The 14,323-nt window shown below is 36.4% G+C and overlaps 1 protein-coding gene across 2 annotated transcripts in view; it reads left to right on the forward strand.

The window, feature by feature from the left end:
- SLC41A2 (solute carrier family 41 member 2) overlaps nucleotides 1-14,323 on the forward strand; it is a 48,208-nt gene that overhangs the window by 6,053 nt on the left and 27,832 nt on the right. For both annotated transcript variants that reach the window (XM_009985474.2, XM_086610292.1), the window contains exons 3-5: nucleotides 3,234-3,305; nucleotides 4,172-4,316; nucleotides 6,219-6,365. In XM_009985474.2, coding sequence (XP_009983776.1) covers nucleotides 3,234-3,305; nucleotides 4,172-4,316; nucleotides 6,219-6,365 — 364 coding nt within the window. The remainder of the gene's footprint in view (nucleotides 1-3,233; nucleotides 3,306-4,171; nucleotides 4,317-6,218; nucleotides 6,366-14,323) is intronic.

Consider the following 14,323-nt stretch of genomic DNA (forward strand, 5'->3'; position numbering starts at 1 on the left):
TTCCATGAACATTCTCTCCTCTGCCAATAGTGACTCTAATTTGTTCTAGCTCGTGAAGAGCTCATCAGTAAATGTTGCAGAGTGTGTGTGTGTGTGTATGCACATATGTACAATACAGTGGAGGTTTAAGAGAACAATGTTGTACAAAATAAGATCATTCATCATCAAGATAATGCTAACAAGATTATATTTAGTTTTTATATGTGAAAAAAAAACCAGAAAAAATGGCTTCTATCTTGCAAAGAACCTTCAAACTCTCTCTTATGTATCTTTTCATGCTCAGCACCAGTTACAACGTGCACAGCTCCGTGAGCTGGTGGATAGCCAGCCTCATGTCCTTGAGTGCTACTGCAAAGGCAAACAAATACACAAGAATTCAGTACTGTTTCTAATTGTTAGTTTAAAAACAAAAACAAAACCCTTTGGAAACATGTTACATATACAACTTGGGCTTAGTTGCCTGATATGAATTTAAACTCCAGGTCAGTTGCCTTGATTGCTCTGCTTCTCCTAGGTTTTAAAAACAGGTGCTGTGTCATGATGTATCATTCCTTACTGGAGAATTTAATCAAAAAGCTTGCTACTGGACCTGCAATTTATATACCAATTCTCCCAGACCTCCATGAAAGAGGTTATGCTGACTTTTGCACTCTTCATATTGATTTAATTGACCCCTACTCTCTTTAGCCATCCAATCTTTGGTCCTGTCTTCCTCATTCTAAGTGCAAACTGAAGGAGTATATTATTTCAGGGCATATCTGAAGTTATTTGGGGGCCATTGTGTGATGAATCTTCCTTTCTCTGACCTAAATTTGCAGTAGCTCGCGCCCCACCAGATACTGTCTTTACAATAAATGCAAGACTGAGCCCCTGTAAATAGCTTTACCTTTGAGGAGGAAATTTCTAACATGAGTTCAGCATTGGAGCTAGTTCATACCTTTTTTGCTCCATTAGCTTATAATTGCATCTGAATTTGTAGACAAGTCTGTGCTCTTGGGGCTGTAAACTAATTATCTTTACTCCATTGTAATTATGTAGTCAGCCAAAAAGTAATGTCTTGTTAGCAAGTTTCTGTTATCCATAACATATCTGGTTTCAAGTTTTGCCTGATCATTCATCTTGTTGCTCAAGTTCCTGTTTTTGCTGCTTGTTACTGGTCGCTCACAATCTCCCATCCACTTTAGAATCAGTCATTTCGCTAAATGTGTCTCAAGACTGGATTTTTAATCTACCTCATGGCGTAGCTTGTACTTCTCTTTGGTGTTAGTGTTACTGTAAACCATTCTCCCTCCCGCTACTGCTGTGCTGGCGTAGCTGTGTGAGGTGTGCTTAGGTCAACTGCCAATTCAAGCACAATAATTATGTTGTGTGTTTTGTATTCTTCGGCTTTGTTCTGTAGTTTGAGTCACTCTCATTGTCTCAGTTCACACCATTGCGTTTTCTCCCTATTCCTTTTTTTTTGAGAGGAAGTTAAATAAAGAAACACAAACTGACACTGAAACACCACTCATCCAGTCATCCCTGTAAACTTACACGCAGACTCTTGTTTTGACTGTGTGTTATCAGGGTTAGGCATTATCAGTATGACTTCACAAACTTTTTGTTTAGGTCCATCTAGTCCACAGTATCACAATAAACTTGATCTTACTTTATGAAATCTGCAGCTGAAAAGAGTCGTCCTGCTCTTTTTCTCCCTTCCATGCCCTGAGAGCATTTGTGGATGATTACATGGTTGCATGGATCAGATAATTTTGTAGAAGATAACTCCTTTTTGCTACCTGAAGAAAGTGTTTTCCATCAAACTAGAAAGCAAATTTATGTTGCCATGAACTCACTCATGGAGTTGATGGATCTGCTTCAAGAAAGAAAACACGAATGTACGAATGTATAGCTGATATTAGGGGAGAGGAGAACTATGCCATTTGACAGCAGCTCACTTTTAGGCTGGATTAAACATTTTGCAAAGATGACTTTTTTTAACAGGGATGTTTTGGATAGTTTTCAAAAAATTCTTCAAAGGAGTAAAAGAGTGAAGCTCTACATAACCTGCCGTGTCATTCATTTAGCATATATATTTAAGAAGGATTCAAAGGAGATCCTTATCTGCAATTCCTTAAATATTGCTGTAATATTTAAATTTAATGCATGTATTTGTGGAGTTTTGTACGTTGAATGCTGTAAAATATTTATACTATAGTTTGAGATAAAGTTTCTTATTATATTTCTAAGTTTTTGAGTTAGCATTTCTTTTAATACTTTGTTCCTCGCAAGTCACAACTATCACAAAATGGAACAATGTGGAAAAGAAATTAAAGTAAAACCAACTGGAAAGAAATTATCAAAAGGTATTATCTTAATGTGTATCAATACACATTAAGACTTTGTTTATTTTGAGAAGTATATTACCTTATAAATTAGTATTCTATGGTAAAAAGCACTAAAATTTCGGCTCAACATGTAAAAAATTGTTCAGTTATCACAAAAAGGAAGTTATTTTAAATATAGTCAGTACTGCATTGGTACATGCTGTTCTTCAGATCTTGTCCTCTAACTCAATAAGTAAAAGTAGGAAATATGTCATTAAAGAGTACGTACATACTTTTTAATTTCTTAGAATAATTTCTTTTCTGTCTTTCCAGTTATTGCCTTAGACTGGACTTATATAATTTACAGCATCATAAGTCTCTAGCTTCATTGTATAAATGAAAAGTTAGAATACTAAACTGTATTAGTTGTGGTTTCTGATCTTCTGTAAGCACTTGTAGTTTCTCTATGCTGGTAGTTTTGTTGCAATCAATTAACTTACTTGCATGAGAGAGTGTGTGTCCACACACATGTATCTACACAAGGGCTGTAGAAACAAATTCAGTCAAAAGTGACTCCACACCGATGAATTTCCCTTCCAGCCACTGATCTACTCACTGGTGGTTCTTGGACGTTCCTGCAATGTAAGGTGGCTAGTGTATCTTGCACAGTAAGCTAATGTTAAATAAGTTACTATGTAAAACTGCATCAAGTTTAACAACTTTTGGATAGATACTGTTAAGTACAGTTTAAAATAAACAGCAATGCTTAACTTGAAAAAAAGTATAGCTTGGTTTTAACTTGCTTTCAAAATGTCTTTCATTTTTTTCTATGAGTTGAGTGATTTGTGGGTTTCTGTCTTGTTAGTACATTTTCAAGTAATACGTTTTTAAACCTAATTATCTGAAATTCTTTTGTCGATTTGATAGGTAAATATTGGAAAAATGGATTCTCCCATTGAGAAATGGAACCTAATAATTGGCAATTTGGCCTTAAAACAGGTAAATATGTTGGACTTATTTGAATAATTCTTGTAAGCGTGCACTTATTGAAAAAGTCCATTACAAACATTGGTAAGTATGGAGATGTACAGTGTTAATGGGAAACTAGCTCTACTACACTGGTTTATACTTCACATACAATGTTTGCATGACTAATTTTTTTTTGAACGGTGTAGTTCTTCTCTAAAACAATATAAGCTTATATTTATCAGAAGAGATAAAGTATTCTTTGTGACTGTACCAAGGCTATTTCTTTTTTAGTTTTTCTGAGAGAGGATCTGAGGATGATTAAAGAAAAATTTCAGGTTTGGCAAAACCTTTTAAATTTAACATCTCAAATATTTTCAGTACTATATTTGCATTGGATTCAATGTTTAAAGGAATTACGTGCTGGAGCTTTTGAACAATAAACAATATTTTAAATAGCTGGGTCATTTGAGGAATGATTGTTCTCCAAAGCAACTATTTCTTAAGATTAATAACTATTTCATGTTCATATGTTATAATACAGCATGCTCAAAAAATAGATGAAATGTTTGTACTGTGACTTCACTGTTTTAGGTGGCCTTAGGAGCCTCTTTAGACATTTCAGCTTTGGTTACTGGTTAATCCTCAGCCCTTTCCTCTCATTTTACTTTTGTTATTCTTGAGTCTCTGAAATGCTGATAAAGCCTTTTCTGCTGGCATAAGATTTTTCTTCTTGATCATCCAAGGTTATCATCATCACTACAAAACGAATGAGCATGCTCCCTTTACACCTTGCAAATAAATGTAGATAGGAGGAAAGAATAACAGAAGCTGATCCTGTAGTCCTCATAAGTCTATCAATTATTTTAAGAACTGTTCACCATATTTTTCTTTTCCAGGTTCAGGCAACGGTAGTTGGTTTTCTGGCAGCAGTGGCAGCGGTTATATTGGGCTGGATTCCAGAGGGCAAATACCGCTTTGATCATTCAGTCCTTCTTTGTTCTAGCAGTGTAGCAACTGCCTTCATAGCTTCTCTTTTACAAGGTAAAAGGAGTATATATGTTACTTTTTACAGTTATTTAGCTTTCTGTGGATGCTGAATGTATATTCTGTTGCTATTCCTTAAAAATTTAATTCCTATAAGGCATAATACATCTGAAGCACAGCTGAGGATAGGATGCCCTTTTGCAATTTCCATGCAGGCCTGCGTATTGCATTCCTCTCCTTCGTATTTTTTCAAAAGGTTTGGTTTACATGACCTCCTGAGCATATCTAAAACAATAAGAATGTTTTTTAGATTTTACCTAATATGATGGATAACTTTTTTCCCCTGCTTTCTATAATCACTAATGTACAAAATGTATTTTTAGTGCTAAACAGGTAGAACTTATTTGTAATTAAGCTCAAGTGAGCCTGGATGTTAGCTCAGCTGAATCCAAACTCCCTGGCTGTCCATGCTGCTTGGATGTTAGTTTGTGCTCTGCTTTGTATCTGAAGTGAACGAATTGGCTTGTTACGTGAAGGATTTGGGCCAACTTCAAATCTGCCTCTACAAACAGTGCCAATGTCTGTCTGGAGCTGTATGGCATGATGAATTTAATCTTCTCTTCCTAGTTGTCAGGAAACATTTAACCATAAAAGACGTTACTTAATGGACATGAGAGGGGAAAAAAACCTACCTCTACTTGTGACATATTCTTAATGAAAATACATAGTTGGTAGTCTTAATAATAGTAAGTGAAGTAAAATGTTTAACTTCCTTTTTTTTTTACTAATTTGATATGCTTGCTTATGTGAAAGTTACAAAACTGTCAAAGTTTTGTGTGGAATTAAGAGCACACACTTTTTTTAGTGGCTACAGAGCCATTTAATTTGATCATGCACAGAATTAAGAGCAGCAAGAGAAATGGAGAATATGAGTGCACTTTTTCCACTTCTCATATATAATCTGGGCATGAAGAGAAACTTTTGCTGTTATTTGGTGATGAGCCAGCAAAAGAAATTGCTTTCTAAGCTTCATCCTCCTACATGTGAAACAGGTGCTTCTGAAATATTGTGATCCTACAGGATCCTACAGTTCTTTCTTTTGGGAATTTAATGGAGTGTAACTCTTTAGGCAGTTTCTCTGGAAGTGAAGTCCTAGCATAGCCTACAATACATAATATTGCTAAAATACATGAAAATTATCATACCATTTTTTCAAAAATTCTTTAAAATAACGTAAAGGAGACTATGCACAATAGAAGTTATTATGTGTATTATACAATGAGAGGGAAATTACTGCAGTCATACCAAAGAAGACGTAATAACAATGTGAATTTTATTTTTAGCAGCCACTTTCATTCTGCAGGGAAATGCCTCGTAAATAGTTAGTGTTGCTGCTTATAGGAAAAAAGTAGAAATCAACATCCGTAATTCAAAATTTTTTAACTGTGTAGCAAGTCATATTTTTATATGTTGTCTTGTTTTTAATATGTGATGTAGCTTCTTGATGTTTGGTGCTAAGTCCATGACTGGAAATCTTGCACAATAACAGATGTCAAAGTATTTAGTCTCATGTGGTTTTCAGCCTAGTGTAATTTAAATTTCAGTCAGCTAAAGTTAATAGGGTGCAGAAATAATACACTGCATATTTTTTGTCTTCACAAAATGGCTGATTTACAATTTCGGTAGCTCTAATTTTAATCATAAGCAAAATAGTTCATTGTACAGAAGATTCTTGTTTTGTGTCTTTTAGTGTGCTTACTGTATTTTTTTTAATATGTAACCTCATTATGAAAATGGCTAAAACTTAAAAATACATCAGTCAGATGGGAAGAACGATCAGCCTGGGACAAAAGCACTGACTTCATATTTATCAAGTTTGAAACTATCGTCATCTTTGAATTTTCTGTGGAGTTACAACAGTAGATATGGTTACTGTACTGTCGTCTTTGTTGAATCTAGGTATAATAATGGTTGGAGTTATTGTTGGATCAAAGAAGACTGGTATTAATCCTGACAACGTTGCAACTCCTATAGCAGCAAGTTTTGGAGATCTTATCACTCTTGCTATACTAGCATGGATAAGTCAGGGTCTTTATACTTGCCTTGGTAAGTATGTTTCCAAGTGTCTATGTCTCCCTAGGAACCTCTTTTGGGTTAGGAGGGTGGGGAGTAGGCAGGGAGGGCAAGATTTAGAAAACCTTTTTGTTTGACTGACTTTTTTGTCAACATTTATACTGTGGAATGATAAATCTTGGGTTGCAATATTATGCCATGATATTTTTTTTTTAATATTTTTAAGATGATAGAAGTCACTAACCACAATCTTGGCACAATCTACTAATATCTGAAAGACTCTCACAGTATCACAGTCAATCTACACGTGGATTAGAATGTAGTTGCTGAATTTACTCTGCTTTCTTTTAGGGGGAGGGAAGCTATCTTCCTCCAAGTTTTCTTGAATGCCCATCCCTAAATCAAATATTTGCTTTGCAGAGCCCTTTTGAATTGTTTTCCCCTTGAACTAAGGGGAAGGAGCTGAACTGGCTATCTTGATAAACTGCTAGGAGAGGAGTTCTGCAATGAGAATTTTTTTTTTGTTAGGGTGTGGTTTGAGACATCGTTCAAATATATGTTGAGCTGCAGCTATGCCCAGAAATCAAAATAAAAATAATTTAAGTAATTTGAGTAACAACAGCAAGCCTACAACAAGCACGTATTCAAAGAAGTGAAGCTTAGTTTTGATAAATTTGTGCTTTGTGATTGCTGACTTTTAAATGAGTTACACAAAGACTGTTGTGAGTTTCCTTCTGATTTCTTCCAAGCGCTTTCCAGCTCCCATTGCAATACCTTCTTGTTTCCTCATCTTCCCTAATCCAGCTTCCAAATCCAGTTTCCTTAGCCATTTCCTATCTCGTTTCCCTCACAGTGTGACACTTCCTTGTCTCCCTCCTGTTCCGTGCGCCTATGCTTGATTTTACCAGCATTTCTTTCTACTTTTCAGTAAGCGAAGTAACCACTTTGAGCTTCTCCAAAAAATTGCCCTTCTCTCTTCTGTTTTCTTTGTTTTGTTTTGTCTTATAAATTTGATGACTTTATTTCAAACATAAATCTGCTGATTTAGCTGTAGCTTTCTTCAGAACAGCAGTTCTGCCATGAAAGACGAAAAAATGTAAACCACTCTGAACAGCTAAGCAGCAAAGGAGAGGCCTTCTCTGACTGGTGGCTACAGAGGGCAATGATCTAATCCTACTTCATGCATGAATTCTGTCTGGCTTCTTGATGACAGTTTTTTAGTTTGCTTATTTTCTCACTAATAGCTGTGAACAGGTGAATTACACATAAACAGCACCAAGCTAATTTTCTTATGAATGGTTATTTTTTTCAGTCTGCAATTCTTCTCTTCTACCAGTTATTTGCATGTTTCTACAGCCCCTTTGAAACTGTTTTCCTGATTTATAAGACCTGTACTGTCTAAATTATACCCTCTTAAAGGAGCAGACCACTGAAGAAGGTTCATCATCACAGTGTCTGCTAAAAATGAATATGCTTATAATTTTTATTATTAGAAGCATGCTCGGATAGTGGCTGATGTAATGAAATGCTTGATTGTCACAAAGGAGGTGTCAGCTTGGAAAACAAGAATGAGGAACTCAACAATCACTCTTTTTCTTCCTGTTTCTTCATCCTCCCCCATGAGGAAACAAAAAATGTGAAAACATCTTCTCATAGGAGGAGAAGAATGTTCAGAAAAACATTTAGAATTAAATTATTGCTGCAACTGACTCCTTCCTTAGAAACTATTTAAGATATACTGTGTTTTAAAAGACATAATTGTAGACAATTATAGTATAGTATACCACAGGCCAAATTTTGTGTTGTATATAATTGTTTTACCAGACATGTTGATATCACCACGTATATTCTGTACATCTATGCTCATCGTTCAAGCCTTTTTATGTAAAAATTTGAGCTGTTCTGTGTAAACATTACAACATCAGTCAGGAAAGGTATCTAATAAGACTCAAGCTACCTTGGTGTGACTTACCATTTTGCTTCTTAGTTTTCAACTGATGATTTTATATTTTCAGTATTTGCTTTTTCATATTTAGAAAGTGTTGGCGTGATGTTGGCTTAAATGTATCAGTGTGCAATACAGCCATTTTTAATATTGTCTATATTTTTTAAAAAAATTGTATTGTTTATTTCATAAATTTATTCAAATAGTCTATATTATGTTATAATAACTTATAGTTATCTGATAACAAATACTTCCTTTAGATACTTCTTTTAAGGAAGTTTATAGATTTAAGTGAGAAGAAAATTAGTAAGGATTTTTTTAACTTTTTTTTCTTTCTTTTCTTATGATGAGAAGATCAGAGAGGAAGCCTCTATTCTCATGAAATTTGGTGTCTAGCTAATGCTAGGACTGTGATAATAATTGGAATTTAGCTCATTAGAGACTGTTTGTCTGGATCTATTGCTGTGCCCGAAAGTCTTACTAGACTGGAACGTCAGGTTATTCTGCTTAAAATAGGTTTCAGGTCCCAACAATTGGTATGTTTGATTGGAATTCTGTTCAAATTAGGGTTTATGCTAGTTAATCAAGTGCCAGGGAAGTTGGTATGCCAGGTAGATGGAAGGGAGTTAGCTAGGAGAGAGTTAGCTAGGATTATTGGCATATACTAGCTATCTGGGTAGATATGGAGTTGAAAGAGGTTGCAAAATTTGTGTTAACACTGAGATTAGATTTGGGGCTAGAGTTATGATTAAAATTATTCTAGTCAGGACCGTGTCTGATTTATAATAATTAATGCTAGTCTTCAGGCTTTAAATGTTAACTAGTAATGAAGTTACTTAGGAACTTGTAATGAAGCTTCAAATGAAGCTTCTTAGGAACTTGTACCCTATAGGTCAAACTTCATTTTGTTTTTTAAAATTTTGCTTTGTAAACTACATTGTCATGAATACGCCAGTGATTTTTCATTTGTTTCCTAATTTTTTCCCTTACAAATATTAGTTTCTTATGTATTTGCTTTGTAATGTTCTCTATATAAGTGCTTAAGTTGAACCCATGTGACTCAAAGACAGTAAATCATTACTTCTGAGTCTTACTGTTTTTAAACAGTTTCCTCTACTCCTTTCCATTTTTTTTTTTAATTGTGGCCACAGGCAAAACTTAGTTACATGTGCTGGTATTTTAATAGTAGCTGGATTTTAATAGTAGCTACATTTGTCATTTGTAAATAAAAAACATACATTATTTTGTGACTATATCCAGTACTGCTTCCTATGCTTCATATAAATTACAGATAATATATTTCTTTTTTTTTAAAGGAGTAATTAATTAGTACTAATATTTCAGTTTCTCCTAAAACATTGTTTTTTTTTTAATCTAAAAGAACCAAACAAAAACCACTCAACCCCAAAAAGAAGATGAGGAAAGAACCTTGGACTCCTTTCTTCCTTTCACCCATTTTCAGAAATTTACATCTCTAGTTGCAGATGGCCTAATGTATCTCAGAGGAATGAAAAAAGGAAGTGGTGCCAGTTTGAACTGGTCCTTTGCTACTTTTACAGCTGTCAGCTAAGAGTTACTCCTCATTTTCTTTCTATATGGTCTTCTGGAAATACTTCTCTTTTGGTGATATGTGTAATTATGTGTTACTGCTAAAACAGCTGCTTCTGCTCTTTATATTTTTTTTCAATGTCTTTGTATTTTTTTCTGTTAGGAAACAGAGAGTCTTTCTAAAGTGAGAACATATCACAGAACCCTTGGAAATGTGTGGTTTCCAAGATGCATGTATTTGAACTATGAAATAGTATCAAGGAATAAAAGTATGGAGTAGCTTCAGCTCAGGAGAGGTATATAAAGTTGTGAATGGCAGGGAATAAACATTCAGAAAATGATTAGGCAACAGGCTAAAAAAAAAAGTTAAAGAAACTTTTTTACACAATACATGATTGAGATATGGAACTTACTGCCATGATGTATTAAGAGGACCAAAGTGATTTTAGAAAAATATTTGGATAAATTAATCAGAGAAGAATCCATTGAGGAGTATTGAACAGACAGATGCAGACAGAAACTTGAGTGATAAATCCCTGAGGCAAACAGCAGCAGAAGCTGGCAGAGCACACCAAAAGAAGCATCACTCTAAACTTGTCATTTTCTTTTCTTCTTTCCACAAGCCTGAACTGTTAACCATAGTCAGACACAGGATACTGGACTAGATGAGACCTTTGGCCTCACCCAGCACAGATGTTCTTATGTTCTGTTTGTCATTTCCTTGCTTTCTTAATGCTGGAATAACAATCACAGTGGGAATGTTATAAAGAAACCCACAGTTTATGGGCTAGTAATGAAGCAGGTGGGATTCACCTCTGAACTGCATTCTGAACTATTTTCCCCTGTGATTTACTAGCCTAACTACTCCAATGTACTGAAACAAAGTGTAAGGTTCTGGCTTCTTTTGGCAGGGGAAAAGTTGTTTTCAGATAGCAAAACGGGAAGGGGGAAATTATTTATGTACAAGCTTTCTGCTTGTCTGGAACAGAGCTGTACGCCTGTGCTCAGCCTTTGGCTTGAGAAGATGCTTCATGACATACTCTAAAGAGGCAGAGGAAAGGACCGTCGCGTTCTTACCTAGGCTAGGGTCAAATCAAACATCTTGTTTGGCCTCCATCATATATAATTTCTTAAAAGTTCATTTGAGTGCTTTAAAAATAATGGCAAAGCTATCAGACGTGAGGATTTAAATAGTAAAACGGTAACAGTTCTTTCTGTCTTTAACAACTCCCTAAAAAGAACTGTATCTGTGAATCGTTGTTAAATAGCGGGGACGAGCACTAGAGGGCTCCCCAGGACCGTCGCTGCGTCCCGGCTCCTGTCCCTCAAACAGAACCCGGGGAATGCTCTGGAATAGGAAGACCCAGTATATTAAACGTGGAGGTCCTTGTTTGTCTTTGTCAGTAACTTTCTGAAGACTTCATTTGAAACTTTGTTTTCTTCTTACAGAATGTAACAAATATATGCATTTCTCTCTTGTGCATGTTGCATCTGAGTTGAGGAAACAAATTGAGTGATTCACATTATTATTTTCAGGTTCCTACCAGTTATTTTGAAGTAGTATATTGCAAATTTACCTCTAATTCCTGCTGGAGCTTGCACTGTTGGCTTGCACCTGCCAAAGCCACTCTATCACTCCCCCTTCTCAGCTGGCAGGAGAGAGGAAATGTAACAAAGGGCTCATGGGTTGAGGTAAGAACAGGGAGATCATTCAGCAATTACCATCATGGATAAAACAGACTTGACTTGGGAAAATTCATTTAATTTTTTACCAATCAAATCAGAGTAGGATAATGAGAAATAAAAACTAAATCGTAAAACACCTTCCCCCCACCCCTCCCTTCTTCCTGGGCTTAGCTTTACTCCTGATTTTCTCTACCTCCTCCCCCACAGTGGCACAGGGAGACAGGGAATGGGGGTTGCAGTCAGTTCATCACAGATTGTCTCTGACACTCCTTTCTCAGGGGGAGAATTCCTCACACTCTTCCCCTGCTCCAGCGCTGGGTCTCTCCCACAGGAGACAGTTCTCCACGAGCCTCTCCAATGTGAGTCCTTCCCATGGGCTACAGTTCTTCATGAACTGCTCCAGCATGAGTCCCTTCCACAGGGTGCAGTCCTTCAGGAACAAACTGCTCCAGTGTGGGTCCCCCACAGGGTCACAAGTCCTGCCAGCAAACCTGCTCCAGCATGCACTCCTGTCTCCATGGGTCGATAGATCTTGCCAGGAGCCTGCTCCAGCATGGGCTTCCCATGGGGTCACAGCTTCTTTCAGGCATCCACCTGCTCCGGCATGGGATCCTCTGTGGGCTGCAGGTGGATCTCTACTCTACCATTAACCCCCATAGGCTTCAGAGGAACAGCCTTCCTCACCATGGTTTTCCCCACAGGCTGCAGGGGAATCTCTGCTCCAGCACCTGGAGCATCTCCTCCTTCTCCTTCACTGACCTTGCTGTCTGTAGAGTTGTGTCACTCATGTTCTCACTCCTCTCTTCAGCTGTGATTGCCCTTATGGAGTTTTTTTCCCCTTTCTTAACTATGTTATCACAGAGATGCTACCACCATTGCTGATGGGCTCAGCCTTGCCAGCAGCAGGTCCTTCTTCGAGCTGGCTGGCATTGACTCTATTGAACATAGGAGAAGATTCTAGCAGCTTCCTCACTGTAGCCTCACCAGTACCAAAACCTTGCCACGCAAACCCCGTACAATATCACTGTCTACTTAAGCATGAGGGCTTAAAGTAAGTGAAGATCAGTAAGGACTCAGTTGAGAACCTTGTCTTTTTCCTTTTCTTTCCTTCCTTTTTTAATTTAAGGTCACAGTCATGACTTCATTGAAGAGTTGAGTGCTTTTAGGAGTTGATCTTCCACTGTAGGATGGTACAAATTCTATAGAAGAGCCAGGCTGAACAAGATTCCTTTTACCATGTAAGCTACCTGCTATAAATCTATCAAAAATGGAGTGAAGTGAGCCCTAAAAGACGAGGCATTTGTTCTCTCTTCCCATTCTCCAGCTATTAAAGAATACATTTTCTTATTCTGTGAATTAAATATGACAAGGAAGATTGCCCACTCTTCCTTAAAAGCTGCAACTCAAGGTTAACGTCTTTTTAGATTCTTGTAGTAAGGTGTTCTACAAGTAGAATCTTCCATAGGTAAAAGAACCAGTCCTGCACTCTGTTGCCAAGAGTTAGACTGGAGTAGTTTTACTGGTCCTGTAGGTAACTGAAGTCTATCATTGCTCACTTGTGACAGATTCTGTAATATAATTCTAAACTATTAATTGCTTCTGTAGTTCTATTTTTAATTCAGCTTAATAGATCGGCAGTAGAATTGGAAATTCTGGTAGGGAGCAATTGCCTTACCTTAATTTTTACATCATCTTTACCTTAAAAAAACCTGGACAGGGTGAATTTCAGTTGTCTGGTCTAAAGTTCGTAAACAGATGAATATGTATACCTGATTTTCTCCTTGTTTAGGAGCATGGGGATGGTTGGTGGCCTATTTATTTCTTTATTCATCATTCCCTCTAGCACTTTAGAATAAAGAATCCCAATGAAGTGCTAGTGTATTATCATAGCAGAAGGTTTTTTAAAAAAGAATCTAAGCTCTGACTGTCCTGTCCTTGGAGATCCCTCGCTCCTGAGAGCCACTCCTGGCTTTTGTTCTTTTGAAGAAGAAACTTATGACAGTATTGCAACAATGGAGTAGCTTTTATAATGGATTTTATATCCAACTCCATTTAAAGGACTTGGGCATTAAACCTATTTTGTAAGTTTTCTCTGTACTTTTCTCCATGGTGAAATTAAGACATTTATACATACTAAAACGTTGAACAATAAGGCCAAAAAATTAACACCTCTCACTTGCTGTTGATTCAGATGAACAAAGCTAAGTCATTGCTGAGTAGTCTTGAAAGTCCTATCTTAGTGTAACAAAACCACTGGTTGCATTTTGTTTCATGTCATTGACTTTTATAACACTATGCACTTTGGTTTTATTGCTGTAAAACACATACTCACCCTCCTGAAAGTTCATCTAGTTTTTGCTTTGTTTGCTGTAAAAATGACAGCTTGTGTCATTTTATGGATGCATGTTTCCTTTTTTCCTCTAGCTGCTGTTAACTGACTTAAAATATATTGAATTCAACTAGTGAAAGTTTTGATAATTAGCCATGGGTTAGTCATGTTTTCTAAGATTTGTAAAGCTGCCCTTGCTTCTGGCTACTTGCTGATTTCTGAAATGGTCCTGTTGCACTGCAGATATAAATTATATTTATTTTGGTTATAATTCATGAATCATTATACTCTAGCGAGGCTGTTTTCTCATTTTTTTTTCCTTTTTTAAAAACTTCTTGCAAAACATTTCTGTGGTGGGATGACATGTGTGTGTATATTTTATATTTTATGTAGTTATTATTTATGTAGAAGTTACCTATTAAATAATTATTGGTTAGTGTTCATTGTTCATTTGCTGAACTAAGTTTTATCTATGTGTCCTTT

The sequence above is a fragment of the Tauraco erythrolophus genome, chromosome 4 (assembly GCF_009769465.1).
Source record: "Tauraco erythrolophus isolate bTauEry1 chromosome 4, bTauEry1.pri, whole genome shotgun sequence".
NCBI lineage: Eukaryota > Metazoa > Chordata > Aves > Musophagiformes > Musophagidae > Tauraco > Tauraco erythrolophus.